The sequence below is a fragment of the Heptranchias perlo genome, chromosome 8, assembly GCF_035084215.1.
Source record: "Heptranchias perlo isolate sHepPer1 chromosome 8, sHepPer1.hap1, whole genome shotgun sequence".
NCBI classification, from domain to species: Eukaryota; Metazoa; Chordata; class Chondrichthyes; order Hexanchiformes; family Hexanchidae; genus Heptranchias; species Heptranchias perlo.
In genome coordinates, this window is record NC_090332.1 from 36,331,107 (window position 1) to 36,347,552 (window position 16,446).

The following is a 16,446-nucleotide window of genomic DNA, read 5'->3' on the forward strand; positions in this document are numbered from 1 at the left end:
GGTGGACAGGGGAGTAACTATGGATGTTGTCTATATGGACTGCCAGAAGGCATTTGATAAGGTTCTTCACAGTAAAAAAAAGCACACAGAATTGGAGGGAACCTTGTGACTTGAGCTGGTAATTGATTGGGAGGTAGGAGACAAAGAGTAGGGATAAAGGGTTCATTCTCTGATTGGCAGGATGTGACAAATGGTGTTCCCAGTGATCTGTACTGGGGCCTCAGCTTTTCACCATATATATTAATAACTTGGATGAAGAAAGAGCACTGTATATCCAAGACTGACACTAAATTAGGAGGCATATTATGTTGTGTTGATGGGAGCAGGACATTACAAAGGAACATAAACAGACTAAATAAATAGGCAAAACTATGGCAGATGGAGTTCAATGTGGTAAAATGTGAGGTTATTCACTCTAGATCAAGGAAAGATACATCAGAATATTTCCTTAATGATGAACAACTAGAAGCTTTGGAGGAGCATGGGGTTGGAATTCAAAAGTGATGGTTCAGTTGTACAGAGCTTTGGTCAGACCCCATCTGGAGTACTGCATTCAGTTTTGGGCACCAAAACTCAGGAAAGATACATTGGCCTTGGAGGGTGAAGAGCAGATTCACCAGAATGACACCAGGGCCTAAAGGGTTAAATTACAAGGCTAGGTTGCATAAACTTGGCTTGTATTCCCTTGAAGTTTAAACAGTTGAGGAGTGAGCTAATCAACGTGTTTAAAATGATTAAAGGAATCAATATGGTAGATGGAGATAAACTAGTGTGTGTGTGTGCCTGGGTTTTTCTTGGTATGATGACTTCCACCCAGCCACAGTACCATCGCGTCTGATCAGGCTTTCCAAGAAAAAAAAAGCGCCATGATACAGTATTATAGGAACTTATCCGGCCCTGGAAGAGGACTGGTGCAAACAATTCATTTAACCCCTGCCCGACAATTTACTCTCTATAATATAACACACAGTATCAAGATCACCTTTCACCACATCTTCATTTTAACCTTTTATTTTAAAAAAGTGAACGCAGAAACATTACAAACTTTCCTCGGGATCAGCAGGCATTCAAAGAACTCCTCCCAATAAGGATCTCCAGCCCTTTAAACTCCTCCCTCCCCGGGTTACTCTGTTCGTAGTCTCCTCACAGCGGCAGCCGGTTTGCACAGTCACTGCTGCTCTCCTCCCAATCACTTACCCACTGCAACCTCGAGCTCCGGGCAACGTTCCATTCCCGGGTAACCTTCCATTCACTTCCCACGTGCAGGCGCTTACTGAAACTACTTCCGGAGTCATGGTGCAGGGCGCTTTCAAAGTAGACATCGAGATTCAAAATCATTCATCTTCCCCATTGGGCTCCATCAACGGTAACTCGGATTATTAATTCTGTGATCTGGTAAAGAGCAAAAAGATGTTCGTTTTTTTATGTCAACACCCAACAGCGACTGCACAGTCGCCACCTATGTGTTTAACACTTAAATGACTTGTCCAATTCCACTCACATATGTATAAAGATTAGGGAGTGAGAGAGAGTTTTTAAAAATCGGTGAAACTTATCGCAAACCCATTTAAGCACATGGGATTGAGCCTGTGTTTGTTTTCAAGAGTGAAAAACATCAAAATAGATTACATGTTTATATTAAAATGAGTGAGTTTCAAATAAAACGGGTAAGACTTGGCCTATGTATAATAGATTTTAATACAGTAAAAACAGTCTGATTATGGTCATTTCTTGTCTGACACTCCACACTTCTTATGTCATAGTTCAGCATTATACCATAACACCACCTGTCCTGCCCCATCCGTTGCAGTGGCAGAGTGGCCCTTATCACCAAAACTCACCTTGGTCTGTCCCCCTACTCCTCTGGCACCTTGTCCTTTGAACACCTCACCTCATTCCACCTCTCTCACCTCTCCCTTAAAATCCTTGTTCTCCACAGCCTTCCCAAACCCCCTGCCAAGTTTCTCACCAAGATATCCTCACTGCTTTCCTCCCTCATCCTCTGCACCAAGCGACTTCACATCTTCGGCGATTTTAACCTCCATCTCAACTCACCATGCCCTCTCTGAGTTCACTGCCCTCCTATCCTCCCTTAACCTCTCCCTCCATATAAACTCTCCTATCCATATTCACGGCCACCCCCTCGATCTTGCCATCGCACATGGCCACTCTGCTTTGTCTCAATCACAGATAAGGCCATTTCTGATCACCTCCTTGTATCCCTCACCACTTACATCCCCCTTCCAACTGCACTTCCCTCTGTGTCCACCCCTGGAAAAAGATTTCCCCCAAGTAACTTACAACGTTACTTTAAAACTCTCAACTATCTAGCCACTGGCCCTCCATTCACCACAATACTTCTGCAGCTACCAATCTGCTCAATCACACACTCACCTCCATCTTTGATGCCCTTGCCCCCAGTAAAACCCGCACTCTCTCCAACCCTGGTCATTCCTCTTGGTATGGCCACCATCTTCCCTCCCTTAAGTCCAAGGGACGCAGCCCCTCTCAGGTACTGTTTCCTTCCCCTTCAAATTAGCCATCATCACTACCCTCTTCAAAAAACCCACCCTTGACACCTCAGTCCTTAGAAATTACAGCCCCATCTCCAACCTCCCATTCCTCTCAAGTCCTTAAATGTGTTGTCTCCTCCCATATCTGTGCTCATCTTTCCTGCAACTCCACGTTTGAACATCTCCAATCAGGTTTCTGCTCCTGTCACAGCACTGAAACGGTCCTAATCAAAGTCATAAATTACATCCTATCTGACTGTGACTCTGGTGCACTATCCTTCCTAAACCTTCTTGACCTGTCTGCAGTTGACCACACCATCTTCATCCAACGTCTCTCCTCCACTGTCCAGCTGAGTGGAACTGCCCTCACCTGGTTTTACTCTTAGCTATCCAGTCGTAGCCAGAGAATCTCCTACAATGGCTTCTCTTCCCACCCCAGCACCATTATCTCTGGAGATTTATCCTTGGTCCCCTCCTATTTCTCATCTACACGCTGACCCTTGGCGACATCATCCAAAAACACAACATCCAGTTCCACTTGTATGTTGATGACACCCAGCTCTACCTCACCACAACCCCTCTGTGTTGTCAAACTGCTTGAAATTTCTTCCAATTAAACATTGGGAAGACAAACGCCATTGTCTTTGGTCCCCGCCACAAACTCCCTTCCCTAGCCACTGATTCCATCCCCCTCCCTGACCACTGTCTCAGGCTGAACCAGACTGTCCGCAACCTCTGCATCCTATTTGACGTTGAGCTGAGCTTCCAACCCCATATCCTTTCCATCACAAAGACCGCCTATTTCCACTTCCGTAATATTGCCTATCTCCGCCCCTACCTAAACCCATCTGCTGTTGAAACCCTCCTACATGCTTTTGTTAACTTCAGACTCAACTGTTCCAATGCTGTCTTGGCCAGCCTCCCATCTTCCACCCTCCATAATCTCAAACTCATCAAAAACTCTGCTGCCCGTATCCTAACTCACACCAATTCACATTCACACATCACTCCTTTGCACGCTGACCTACATCGGCCTTCCTGGCACAGCAACACCTCAATATTAAAATTCTCATCCTCGTGTCCAAATCCCTCCATGGCCTCGCTCCTCCCTGTCTCTAACCTCCTCCAACCCTCCGAGAACTCTACCCTCCTCCAACTCTGAGCAGAAAAAATTCTAAGACCTAAACTAAAGTAAAAAGGAAGTTTGAATGATCCCAAGGTTGTTTATTGGTCAGATGGTTATTTGTTTTTATATTGCAGATTCAGCATATCAGTGCCTAAATGTGCTGTGGACACAACAGTAGAAGTGAGAATAAGCCAGTGCACTCCTACTTAACATGGTTAATCATCAATGTGAACTTCATAAATCTGATCAGTAGGAGTCTGGACTAGAATTATTTTTGGATTTGCAAGAAATAACTGGAATGTAGGAAGTTTATCTCCATCTGCTACATCATTCTTATTAAAGAAGTGTTGGGTGATATAATACATACCAGATGTCATTGCATGATTAATTACAACCATATCTAAATTTCACTTGACAGGTGGAATTTATCAGTTATTAATAACATAATTTTGCAACATTCAAATGAAGTAGTCTCAACAGTAATTTGAAAACACTTGCAAATGTTAACTGTAAAGAAAATGCGCTGTACTCAGAGGAAATTACTTTTTATAATTCCCTAAAATAGAGATAAATCATTATGTTGTGGGACATGAGTCAAATAAACTGTAATCAAATGTGCGTCAATATTGCAGTATGTCATAGCAATCTGTGAAATTTGCAAAATTCAACACGTATTGATAGGTGTGATTTTTCAGCTGTTGGATGTTTGCATTGCTCCAAATGACTTCACATGGTACTTAGTGAGAAAGTATTATCTCAAAGCAAAATGTGTCATCGGTGTCCATTTAATTTATGAGGGCATTATTGCATTGTGCAGGCATGTTGTAGTTACCAGCCAAATAAAACTTTTTTTATTCATCCATTATTCCTGTTCATCCCACTTTGGTTACTTTTCTAATATTTCAAAGTCCATGACTAGTTTAAGGTGTAAAAACTGAATTTTGTTTGAGGGAAACAGATAATAGAACATATATTTGAAACATCTTGATTGAAGGTTTATGATCTTTAGGAAACAAATCACATTACATTAATTGGAGGATAGCTGAGATCCATTCTGAAAACCTTTAAGTTAAACTTTCTAACAAAGTATGTAAGATTATGTACAGTGGGGCTCTGTTACAGTTAAATCCTGCACAACATGTATTGGCCTTGTCAAGAAATGTACTTATGGTGGATCACAGGTCTCTCTATTTTACTTAGATGAAAATATCTCTTACCTCTGATAGCTCTACCCTTCCTTCTTCATCTGTCGACATCCCTGGCCTCACTGCCTCCTTTGACCTCAAATAGAATTCTCACATGTCCTCCCTCGCTGAAGCTTCCTCCCTGAAGCTTTTCTCTTTTGTGCCAAATACTTCTTTATTCCTCCACCACTCTTAATTTTCTAGACGGTCCAAGTCTGTACAGGTTTAGAATACCACTCCCATATCCGGAGAGGCTCTTCTAGCACTTTTCTCATACTCTTGAACAGGATACAAGAAGAAGGCTCTTGTCTGATATCTGATCCTTCTCTTACTTCGAGTTTCCAATCTTTCCGTACATTGTAACTTTTGTTGCCATTATTGTTTTGATACTGCTATGGTCAGTGCTTTTCTGAACTTCTCTTGCTTGTTCCTTCTAAGATATAAATATAGTGTTTTACACATTCTCTTTCATCCCTCCATCCTCACTGTATTGAAATCAAGATTCATCACACCATCTTCTATAATTAATTCTTTCCCTGGACCTCAAAAAGGTGGAACTTCCTTCCAACAGTCCTTCCTTCCTCCTACAATCAAGCTTTTCAAACATAAGCTTGGTGGTACCTGCACTAAGGGCCTTGGCCTTTTACATTGGGTTCTCAATTTTAAAAAATCTTAATTCAATTGAGTTGCCAATTCCAGCCATGAGGAGGCATCAAATGGAGGTCATACCAATCCCTGCTTGGGTAGGCGGAGGAGGGAAATAATCAGATGGAGATATTTGTTGCTTAGAACAGATGTATTAAGTTTTATGGCACATCAGGAATTCTAAACAGTGGGAATTAAATAGTTGGGTATTTAAAAATATATTCGCATAGCTCTAATCCAATCTACATGCAGTTAAACTTTTTTTTTACTATGAACAATGTTGTCGAAGCAATACACTTTAGTAAAGATTAGAGGTAGATTTTATGAATTAGCAGTCCCAGTGCAAAGCTTCAAATGATGAGAGTGCATATTTGGAATTCAGGAGCAGAGGTCAGCATGACCTGCACAGTTTAACTTTCCATCCATTAAAATTCCTGATATGTACTCCCATTCCACAAACCTCTGCTCTGGGAGCAATAATTTGTAAAATCCATGCCATTGAAAAATGAATAACAGGCAGTGTTTACAAAATCTGTAACTCGATGATAGGCTTCTAATATCATCAAAAAGTGTGAGGGTTGAGCAGTTTATATCCATTATTTGAACCTTGTGATTAAATACAGTCTTGAACTACTTCTCTTCTGTTATTGTTTAAATTGTATACTGGACAGTTTTGTTTTGGGTATTTTATTTATTAGCCTTGTTATTAAAGATAATAAGCCTGTGCCTGGAGTCTGTGTGAGATAAGCAAGTTATAGTATTTTTTGTGCTGGTGGGTAAAATATTAATGTGGAAACAAGTATTAGTGATAAAAGGGAATAACAGAAACTTTTTTCATTAGGCTACACTCTTTTTATTTCCTTGCAGTTTTGTAAGGTAAATTCAGATCTGGCAGTAGTGCAGTGTAGCAGTCATGGAACAATAGTGATGGAATTTGTGACATCAGTACTGTAGGTTTATGACTAAATCTGTAAGCTGTAAGGCTGGGATAGTTCTCCTTGTTTTATTAATATCTATTTACTTCATCTTCCTTTCATTAGAATGTTCTTGTTTAGAGTTTTATCAGTACATTGTATTAATATTACAGTGGTAGAGTTGTTAAGGCCAGAACAGTGCTGTGAATATTGGTTTGTTATAAAAGAATATGTACACATACTGTAGAGCTGGGTGCATCACCAATGGAAAGAAATGCCACTGTCAGTAGATTGCCTGTAAAATAAGGTCCAGGCAAAGTGTTCTGGACCAGGGAGGTGGAGTGATTTCATTGCAGTAGATTTTCAACTTGTTGCCCACATGTAAAACTGGCCGCCCATTATAGAAACTACCCAATTTTCATTTCCTAGACATAGCTGGATCAGTGAGTGCTTCAGGGTGAGTTCCATTCTTGCCTGTACCTGGACTGAAGTTTATTAGAGAAGAAACTATTTACCATGTAATTAAACTTTGTTCAGGTGTTTTTTTTAAAATCATATCTAACTGCTGTTGTCTGCTTTGCACCATTTTAATTCAGAACCTTGGGTGAATCTGGCCTTAACTGTATCCTTAATAGGGAGACCTCCTTTCCACACAGATTAATTACAGGCGCACTGTGTGGGAATACAAGTATAGGATGAGAAATATAGCTTGGTTCATCATGCTTACTAATTCTGACAATCTGTGTACAATTTGCAATGTTATTTATTTTGTCTGATTTAGTACATTTTCTGAGAGAGGTGTATAACCACAGATAAAACTTCCAAGATGATAAAACACTGATATCTCTCTCTAATCCCAGAGCCTCATTAAAGTCTACTTCTTCAATTTTAATCAATTACATTCAAAAGAAAACATTCCTATAATTCAAACAGCATTTAATAATCTGTTCTTACTATTATCAATTTCATTCTTAACTAGATATTCCTCCAACTTCTTGGAAAAGGATTTAATTAGAGTTAGCTGATTTTGATGGGATCTATTCCATACATCTACTGCTCTGTGAGGAAAGATAAAATCTAATTTGCAGTCTCATTTAAGGCCTACCAATTTTAGACTTGTAGGAGTAGAAATTGGTTTAGGCCCATTTTCAGGCCTGAACTAGACAATGGCTCGGAGCGCCTAGGCCCCAGGCTCATCCTAAATTGGGCCTGGGGGGCACATCAGCATATTTCCTGAAAGCTGCAGAGGCCAATTGGGCATCCAGAGGCAGCTCACCAGTTTGAAGATGCCCAATTCAGGCCTCAGGAGCAATAGCCCTCAGGTAAGTCCTGTGGGGGAGTGGGGGGAGAGTAGAAAAAGATGGAGGTTAGCATGGGCCAACAGCAGCCTGCAGTAGTGTTGTGGAGCAAGGAGTAGCACTCCTGCTTCTCTTGGCTCCAGATGAAGGTAAACATAAAAGAGAAAATTTACCTTTTTGGTAGCAGCCACCAGCAATCCCTTTAAGGTCCGCTCATTAGGCCGCTGAAACACCAAAAAAACTGAGCAGAGCAGTGCTCAGTGCTAAACCAATTTCTGGGATGGGGCCCCTCATTAACATATGCAAGAGGCTTAACGTCTGTTTTAGGCAGCCACCAGGGATGTCTGAATATCGCCCAATATGGGTTTGGACGTATTTCAGGCGCCCCTGGGGTGTCGGAGACAGCACCAGAAAATTGGTGCTTTTTGCTCCTCTTCTGCACTCGAAAACCGGGTGCAGCAGTGTCCAGTTTCTGCCCAGTATTCTCCATTTTGAGATCTCAGTTTCAAGTTAAATAATTATTATATTCATATTACCTATGCCTCTCAGCATTATCCAGCAAGACTTGATTTTTGTTCCCTCTCAATCTCCTTTCCTCCACGGAGAATAAGTTCAACTGTTTTTTGTCATAATATAACATTTTAAGTCCCAGAATCTTCATTTTTGCTCTTCTTTGAACCTTATCTAATACCTCAATGTCATTTTGGAGGCGGGGTATCCTAAATTACATTTGAAATTCCAAATATGGCCTTACGAGTAGAATTATATGGGATTAAAATAAACTGCTTTGATTTATAATCAAATGCCTTTGAGATGCATCCCAGCATTTTATTGACCTTTAACAATGGGGCCCCATTGATTAGTGCATTAAATATAAAATTTGTGTGCACAATCCCTGAAAAACAGTCTTCAGTTCCGATGAAGGGTACGCACTTAAAATTTCATAACATAACTTTTTTTTTTACAGCTGCTGGCTGAACTGCTGTGTATCTCTTCAGTATTTTCCATTTCTACAATCCCTGATATTGCTTATCACTTGCCCACATGTGAACAGCACAATGTAGCCTTTAAATTGGCTTTAATGCATTATTAACATGCCAGTAATATTCAGAATCCCCTTGAATTCAGGTTAAAAAGATTTGCACATGTCAAGTAACGAGACTTCAGTCTTATGCTCAAAATAGTATGTCTGTGCCTGGTCTCGTGATGTACATGTCAAGTGTACCAAACATGGAACTATCATCTAGACTTCAACTCTGACTGACACTTTCATTAGTGCTCAAATAACTTTGGAATTAGGGGATTTGCAGCAGCAAACATTGTGTGGATTTGCTTTCAAAAGGTATTCAGTTAGGAAAGTGAAAGTCAAATATTATGAATGCCACTGTTTTAATAAATATTGTTAAAAAAAAGTTTCAATCAGTTGAACAATTACTGAGACTTTGCGTGCATATCCCATTGTGACAGCCTTATTACACTTCTGAATGTTGGTGATGACTGAGGGTTAGTGCTGACTCAATGATGAAGAAGTATACAAATCTACACAGCAGGATTTTGTACAGTTCACTGATTCCTTCAAGAATGTATGGATACAGGAGTTTTGTATTCAGGATTGTGTTGAAGAATTAAAGCAAAGCAACAATAACTCAAGGAACAGTAGAGGTATTTTAATAAATGTACATTATCTCGCTACCACCCCATTTGCACCCCAAAACAGGACAGTAACAAAATCGTGTTCCTGTACTTGGTGGGTCCAGATCTGTATGCTGCTTCCGCTTTTGTAAATGAAAATGGTGTCAGGACCCTATTGACATCATAGGATCCCAATTTAAATACTTCAATTAGGCTCCCATCTGCTTCAGGAGGGCATCTGGACCACACTAGTGAATGCCCTCAGCAAAATGACAGCAGGTGGGATCGGAGTGAGAACAGGGCAGCACTGTGATTTTAGTGCCACTACTGACCCATTCCCGCTGGGTGAAGTGAGTTATAATCAACGCTAAGATTTCTTTTGCAGTTTATTATTGATGAAATACTTTATATAATCCAGCACACAACCATTAATGGGCAAACTGTGACAGGGAATTGGTGTTTAAAAGGAACATATTTTCAGCTACAGATTAATTTCCAATTAATTTTAAAGGGGGAAAATGAGTATTTACCTGAACATCTTAAAAATGGGTGCACAAGATAAATACTGGCAAGGAAAGTCAATTGGTCCATTTTAGTTCAACTGTCCAGAAAGATACATCCACAGTGCTCCCATTGCAATATCCAGCTGGCTCATGAATGACTCTTAAGGCCTTTAGTACCCTAACTAAAATCCAATTCCAAGTATTGATTCCTCTTTGTGTGAAGAAATTCTTCCTCATTTCAGTGCTAAATTAGCCTTTCATCAGTTTGAAGCTTGTCTTGTTGACATGCCTTATCTTGAAGTAATACTTTAAGTTACCTCCTCCATAATTCTTTAAGGTCTCCTCCTAGAAACCTTTTTTCAAGGTTAAATAGCCCCAGCTTATTTAGTCTTCCCTCATAGATCATTCTACTGACACTGAGATGAGCCTCTTATCTGTACTGCCTCCAGAGCTTGAGTGTTTCCTTCCCTGGACAAAGTGCGGCCTGACCAAAGCACTGTGCAGATTAAACATAACGTTCTCTGACATATAGGAGCCAAATTTTACTTTGGGCAGACATCGGGCAGGCAGTTCAACCCACCTGATGTCCTTGGCGAGAGGCCATTTTGACACCCAATACTCATTTACTTTTCATCGGTGAACTGTGAGTACAATCGGAGGGGGGCAAAGATGGGAAATCCGGTGGCTCTGGAAATTGGAAATTGGGTGCAAAGGGGTGGAAGCAGTCACGGGGCGGGGGAGTGGTGGCGGGGGCACTTTCCTATAGGTACCACCCAGTGGTTTATTTTCTATAAACAACCTGTCCGTAATATGTATTCTCTGTTTCTCATGTTAAGCAGGAGATATGAGATGGGTTAATGATTTTAGTTTCTAGGTGTTAACCATGTTACTGACACGGGTTATTATTATCATTAGTAATAATGTAGTTAACAGCACATTTTAATGTAAAATATAATTTACAACAAGATATGATTAATATCAAAGCATTTATGATTGGGCTAATAAAAATGTGTTGTTAATTGCAAAAATAGCATCTGTTATATCCAAGGCCAGGATAGATTTCACTTAGACCTGTATTTCCATAAATTATAATACCATAAGTTTAAATAAAGTAAAAAAAACACACTTAAAAGTCCAATTGGCTGGCTTTTCCAATAGCTCAATAGGTAAATGGTACTGAGCGATACAGATGGCCTGTGATGGGTTAGCTGATCTCAACTGGAGTAGCAGTAGTCATGCTACAACTGGTATCAGTGTTTCCCGGTTGAAGAGAGGAAACTTCCCAGGGTTCCTGTTTTTGATCTCTAGTCGGTGACCCTTTTTTTTATATTCGTTCATGGGATGTGGGCATCGCTGGCGAGGCCAGCATTTATTGCCCATCCATAATTGCCCTTGAGAAGGTGGTGGTGAGCCGCCTTCTTGAACCGCTGCAATCCGTGTGGTGAAGGTTCTCCCACAGTGATGTTAGGAAGGGAGTTCCAGGATTTTGACCCAGCGACGATGAAGGAACGGCGATATATTTCCAAGTCGGGATGGTGCGTGACTTGGAGGGGAACGTGCAGGTGGTGTTGTTCCCATGTGCCTGCTGCTCTTGTCCTTCTAGGTGGTAGAGGTCGCGGATTTGGGAGGTGCGTACGCACTGCAGCCACAGTGCACCGGTGGTGAAGGGAGTGAATGTTTAGGGTGGTGGATGGGGTGCCAAACAAGCGGGCTGCTCTGTCCTCGATGGTGTCGAGCTTCTCGAGTGTTGTTGGAGCTGCACTCATCCAGGCAAGTGGAGAGTATTCCATCACACTCCTGACTTGTGCCTTGTGGATAGTGGAAAGGCTTTGGGGAGTCAGGAGGTGAGTCACTCGCTGCAGAATACCCAGCCTCTGACCTGCTCTCGTAGCCACAGAATTTATATGGCTGGTCCAGTTAAGTTTCTGGTCAATGGTGACCCCCAGGATGTTGATAGTGGGGGATTCGGTGATGGTAATGCCGTTGAATGTCAAGGGGAGGTGGTTAGACTCTCTCTTGTTGGAGATGGTCATTGCCTGGCACTTGTCTGGCGCAAATGTTACTTGCCACTTATGAGCCCAAGCCTGGATGTTGTCCAGGTCTTGCTGCACGCGGGCTTGGACTGCTTCATTATTTGAGGGGTTGCGAATGGAACTGAACACTGTGCAATCATCCGCGAACCTCCCCATTTCTGACCTTATGATGGTGGGAAGGTCATTGATGAAGCAGCTGAAGATGGTTGGGCCTAGGACACTGCCCTGAGGAACTCCTGCAGCAATGTGCTAGGGCTGAGATGATTGGCCTCCAACAACCATTACCATCTTCCTTGGTGCTAGGTATGACTCCAGCCACTGGAGAGTTTTCCCCCTGATTCCCATTGACTTCAGTTTTACTAGGGCTCCTTGGTGCCACACTCGGTCAAATGCTGCCTTGATGTCAAGGGCAGTCACTCTCACCTCACCTCTGTAATTCAGCTCTTTTGTCCATGTTTGGACCAAGGCTGTAATGAGGTCTGGAGCCGAGTAGTCCAGGCGGAACCCAAACTAAGCATCGGTGAGCAGGTTATTGGTGAGTAAGTGGCGCTTGATAGCACTGTCGACGACATCTTCCATCACTTTGCTGAAGATTGAGAGTAGACTGATGGGACGGTAATTGGCCGAATTGGATTTGCCCTGCTTTTTGTGGACAGGACATACCTGGGCAATTTTCCACATTGTCGGGTAGATGCCAGTGTTGTAGCTGTACTGGAACAGCTTGGCTAGAGGCGCAGCTAGTTCTGGAGCACAAGTCTTCAGCACTACAGCCGGGATGTTGTCGGGGCCCATAGCCTTGTTTTATCCAGTGCACTCAGCCATTTCTTGATATCATGTGGAGTGAATCGAATTGGCTGAAGACTGGCTTCCGTGATGGTGGGGATATCAGGAGGAGGCCGAGATGGATCATCCACTCGGCACTTCTGGCTGAGGATGGTTGCAAACACTTCAGCCTTGTCTTTTGCACTCACGTGCTGGATTCCGCCATCATTGAGGATGGGGATGTTTACAGAGCCTCCTCCTCTCGTTAGTTGTTTAATTGTCCACCACCATTCACAACTGGATGTGGCAGGACTGCAGATCTTTGATCTGATCCGTTGGTTGCGGAATCGCTTAGCTCTGTCTATAGCATGTTGCTTCCGCTGTTTAGCATGCATGTTGTATCTTCACCAGGTTGGCACCTCATTTTTAGGTACGCCTGTGCTGCTCCTGGCATGCTCTTCTACACTCCTCATTGAACCAGGGTTGATCCCCTGGCTTGTTGGTAATGGTAGAGTGAGGAATATGCCGGGCCATGAGGTTACAGATTGTGCTTCTGGTGCTGCTGATGGCCCACAGCACCTCATGGATGCCCAGTTTTGAGCTGCTAGATCTGTCCTGAATCTATCCCATTTAGCACGGTGGTCGTGCCACACAACACGTTGGATGGTATCCTCAGTGCGAAGACGGGACTTCGTCTCCACGAGGACTGTGTGGTGGTCACTCCTACCAATATTGTCATGGACAGATGCATTTGCGACAGGTAGATTGGTGAGGACGAGGTCAAGTAAGTTTTTCCCTCGTGTTGGTTAGCTCACCACCTGCCACAGGCCCAGTCTAGCAGCTATGTCCTTCAGGACTTGGCCAGCTCGGTCAGTAGTGGTGCTACCGAGCCACTCCTGGTGATGGACATTGAAGTCCCCCACTCAGAGTACATTCTGTGCCCTTGCTACGCTCAGTGCTTCCTCCAAGTGGTGTTCAAGATGGAGGAGGACTGATTCATCAGCTGAGGGAGGGCGGTAGGTAGTAATCAGCAGGAGGTTTCCTTGCCCATGTTTGACCTGATGCCATGTGGTTTTATGGGGTCCAGAGTCAATGTTGAGGACTCCCAGGGCCACTTCCTCCTGACTGTATAACTGTACCGCCACCTCTGGTGGGTCTGTCCTGTCGGTGGGACAGGACATACCCAGGGATGGTGATGGAAGAGTCTGGGACGTTGGCTGAAAGGTATGATTCTGTGAGCATGGCTATGCCAGGCTGTTGCTGGTCTCCTCAATGTCTGATCTGCTATTTGGAATGCTGAGCCTAGACTGTCCAAATGAAGTCATCAACTTTGTTCATGCGTTGTTTGGAATTAGGCTGATCTCCTTCTGGGCTAAGGGCACAGTCCATACATCTCTCTGTTAGCATCTTCAAAATCTTCATCAATCCAAGATGTTCTGTTCTGTGAATAGATCCTCTTGGTTGCTTTTTCTTGACAGAAAACATGTCAATCTACTGCCTTGCCTCAGTTTGCGGCGCCAATCGTCCAGCAACTTGTGGAGATTTGCAATTAACGGGGCATCTCTTCCTCGCCATAAGTTACTGGACGGTTTACACATTAATAACGGCTGTGCATTAAACTCGCCGTTATTTTGACAGCAAAATCTGGGCCACTATTTGTAACTATAAAAGTTCATAAATATGTTACATTGAATAACATTGGTAAAAATAATTTACCCATAATTTCTAAAACCAAATTGGAATTCTAGAAATGTTTCGATGATAAACCATGTCGTTATTCATATCACTTTCTAAAACTATTAACAAATTAACTTTTAATTTGGTGCTAAAACTTCTCAAAGTGGGTACGTGCAAAAATGTATAATGTGGTTTGATCCTTAGCCATACAGAGAAAGAAAGTTGCAGATTTACTGATCTAATCCCTGCTCTGTGCAGGATTAACTGATCTCAGCTATGGCAGTGGTGGGTATACTATAAATGACCTCAGTATACCCATGGAAAGGAGGGAGGGAGGATCAGCCAGGGTTTCCTTTCCTGATTGCTGTTGAGTGACACTGCTGGGAAGTGCACTGATGCGGGTGCCAAGAATGGGATTGGGTTTGGTTATGATTCCCCCTTCCCATGGTCAAGAATCTTACTGAAACTGCCTAGACTAACAAATAATAGAAATTTTGGCAAAATAACAGAGGCCTACTCCTACTGGTATGAGAGATGACGAGAAAATTGTGGCATAAATCTTCAAAATGATCGTAACTTGAATCTGGACAAACTACTCAGGAACATTTTAAAAAGAAGTTCTATGTCATTAGATGCCTGGAATAAAGAATGATTTATAGTGCAATATTTAATAATTATTTTCAAGTGATAACTTAGCTATTGCTCATGTTACCATTACAGTTATTGAAATGGTATATTAAACTCAGTGAGCGATGGGTTACAGATGCAAAAGGACAGATTTATTACACCTTTTGCAAATAGTGATGCTGCTGTTCATGAATCTGATAGACACTGACTAATGTAAACATTGAATTTTGGAGGATAAATGCTGATCTTGCATGGAATAAAAACTTCTTCTAATAATCATATTTCTTCTTTACCTCCCAAATATGTGCTAATCTATCATGCAACTCCATGTTCAAATCTCTCCAATCAGGTTTCCGCTTCTGCCACACAACTGAAACAGCCCTAAAAAGTCATAAGTGACATCCTCTGTGACTGTGGCCATGGACCACCTTCCCTCCTTGTCCTTCTCAACCTCTCTGCAGCTTTTGACACAGTCAACAACACCATCCTTCTCCAATGCCTCTTCATTGTCCAGCTCAATGGGACTGTCTTTGCTTGGTTCCACTTTATCTATCCAATTGTAGCCAGAGCACTTCCAGCAATGGCTTCTTTTTATGGCCCCGCACTGTTAACTCTGAAGTCCCTGAAGGATCTATTCTTGGCCTCCTCCTCTTCCTCATCTTCAAGCTTCCTGTTGGCAACATCATCTGAACTCATGGGGTCAGGTTCCACACGTGTGCTCATGTCATGCAACTATACCTCTCCACCACCTCTCTTAACCCCTCCATTGCCTTCATGTTGTCAGACTACTTGTCTGACATCCAGTCCTGAATGAGCCACAGTTTCCTCCAGCTAAATATTGGGAAGAGCAAAGCCATCATCCTCAGCCCCCAACACAAATTCTGTACCCTCGCCACCAATTGCATCCCTTGCACCGGCCATTGTCTCAGGTTGAACCAGATTGTTGGTTATTTTGCCATTCTATTTGACTCTGAGCTGAGCTTCCAATCCCATATCCTTTTCATCACAAGGACTACCTTCATCCACCTCTGTAATATCACCCGCCTCTGCCCTGCCTCAGCCCGTTTGCTGCTGAAATCCTCATCCATGCCTTTGCCACCTCCAGATTTGACTATTCCAATGCTCTCCTAGCTAGCATCCCATCCTCCACCCTCCATGAACTTCAGCTCATCCAAAACTCTGTGACCGATATCCTATTCTGCACTAAATCTCATTCACACATCACCCCTATGTTTGCTGATTTTAAAAATCTCATCCTTGCTTTTACATCCCTTCATGGTCTCACCCCTCCCTAGCTCTTTAACCTTCTACAGCCCTACAAACCCCCCAGAACTCTGTGTTTCTCCAACACTAGCTTCTTGTGCATCCCCCACGATCTTCACTCCACCATTGACGGCTGTGCCTTCAGTCATCTAGGCCATATGCTATGGAATTCCCTCCCTGTACCCCTCCCCCTCTCCACCTCCCTCTCCTCCTTTAAAACCCTTCTTAAAACCTACGTCTTTTGGCCACCTCACCTAATGTCTACTTCT

General features: G+C 42.7%; 1 protein-coding gene and 1 long non-coding RNA gene across 7 annotated transcripts in view; one reads left to right on the plus strand and one right to left on the minus strand.

The window, feature by feature from the left end:
* The window catches only part of taf1a (TATA box binding protein (TBP)-associated factor, RNA polymerase I, A), a 33,280-nt gene extending 31,876 nt beyond the window's left edge, over positions 1–1,404 (minus strand). For 3 of the 5 annotated variants that reach the window (XM_067988967.1, XM_067988968.1, XM_067988966.1), the window contains exon 1: positions 1,198–1,404. In XM_067988967.1, the coding sequence (XP_067845068.1) occupies positions 1,198–1,322 (125 nt within the window). In that variant the 5' untranslated portion in view covers positions 1,323–1,404. The other 2 variants (XM_067988971.1, XM_067988970.1) reach the window with 2 other exon arrangements.
* Positions 1–16,446, plus strand: part of LOC137324556 (uncharacterized) — a 262,292-nt gene that overhangs the window by 166,576 nt on the left and 79,270 nt on the right. The window lies entirely within an intron of this gene.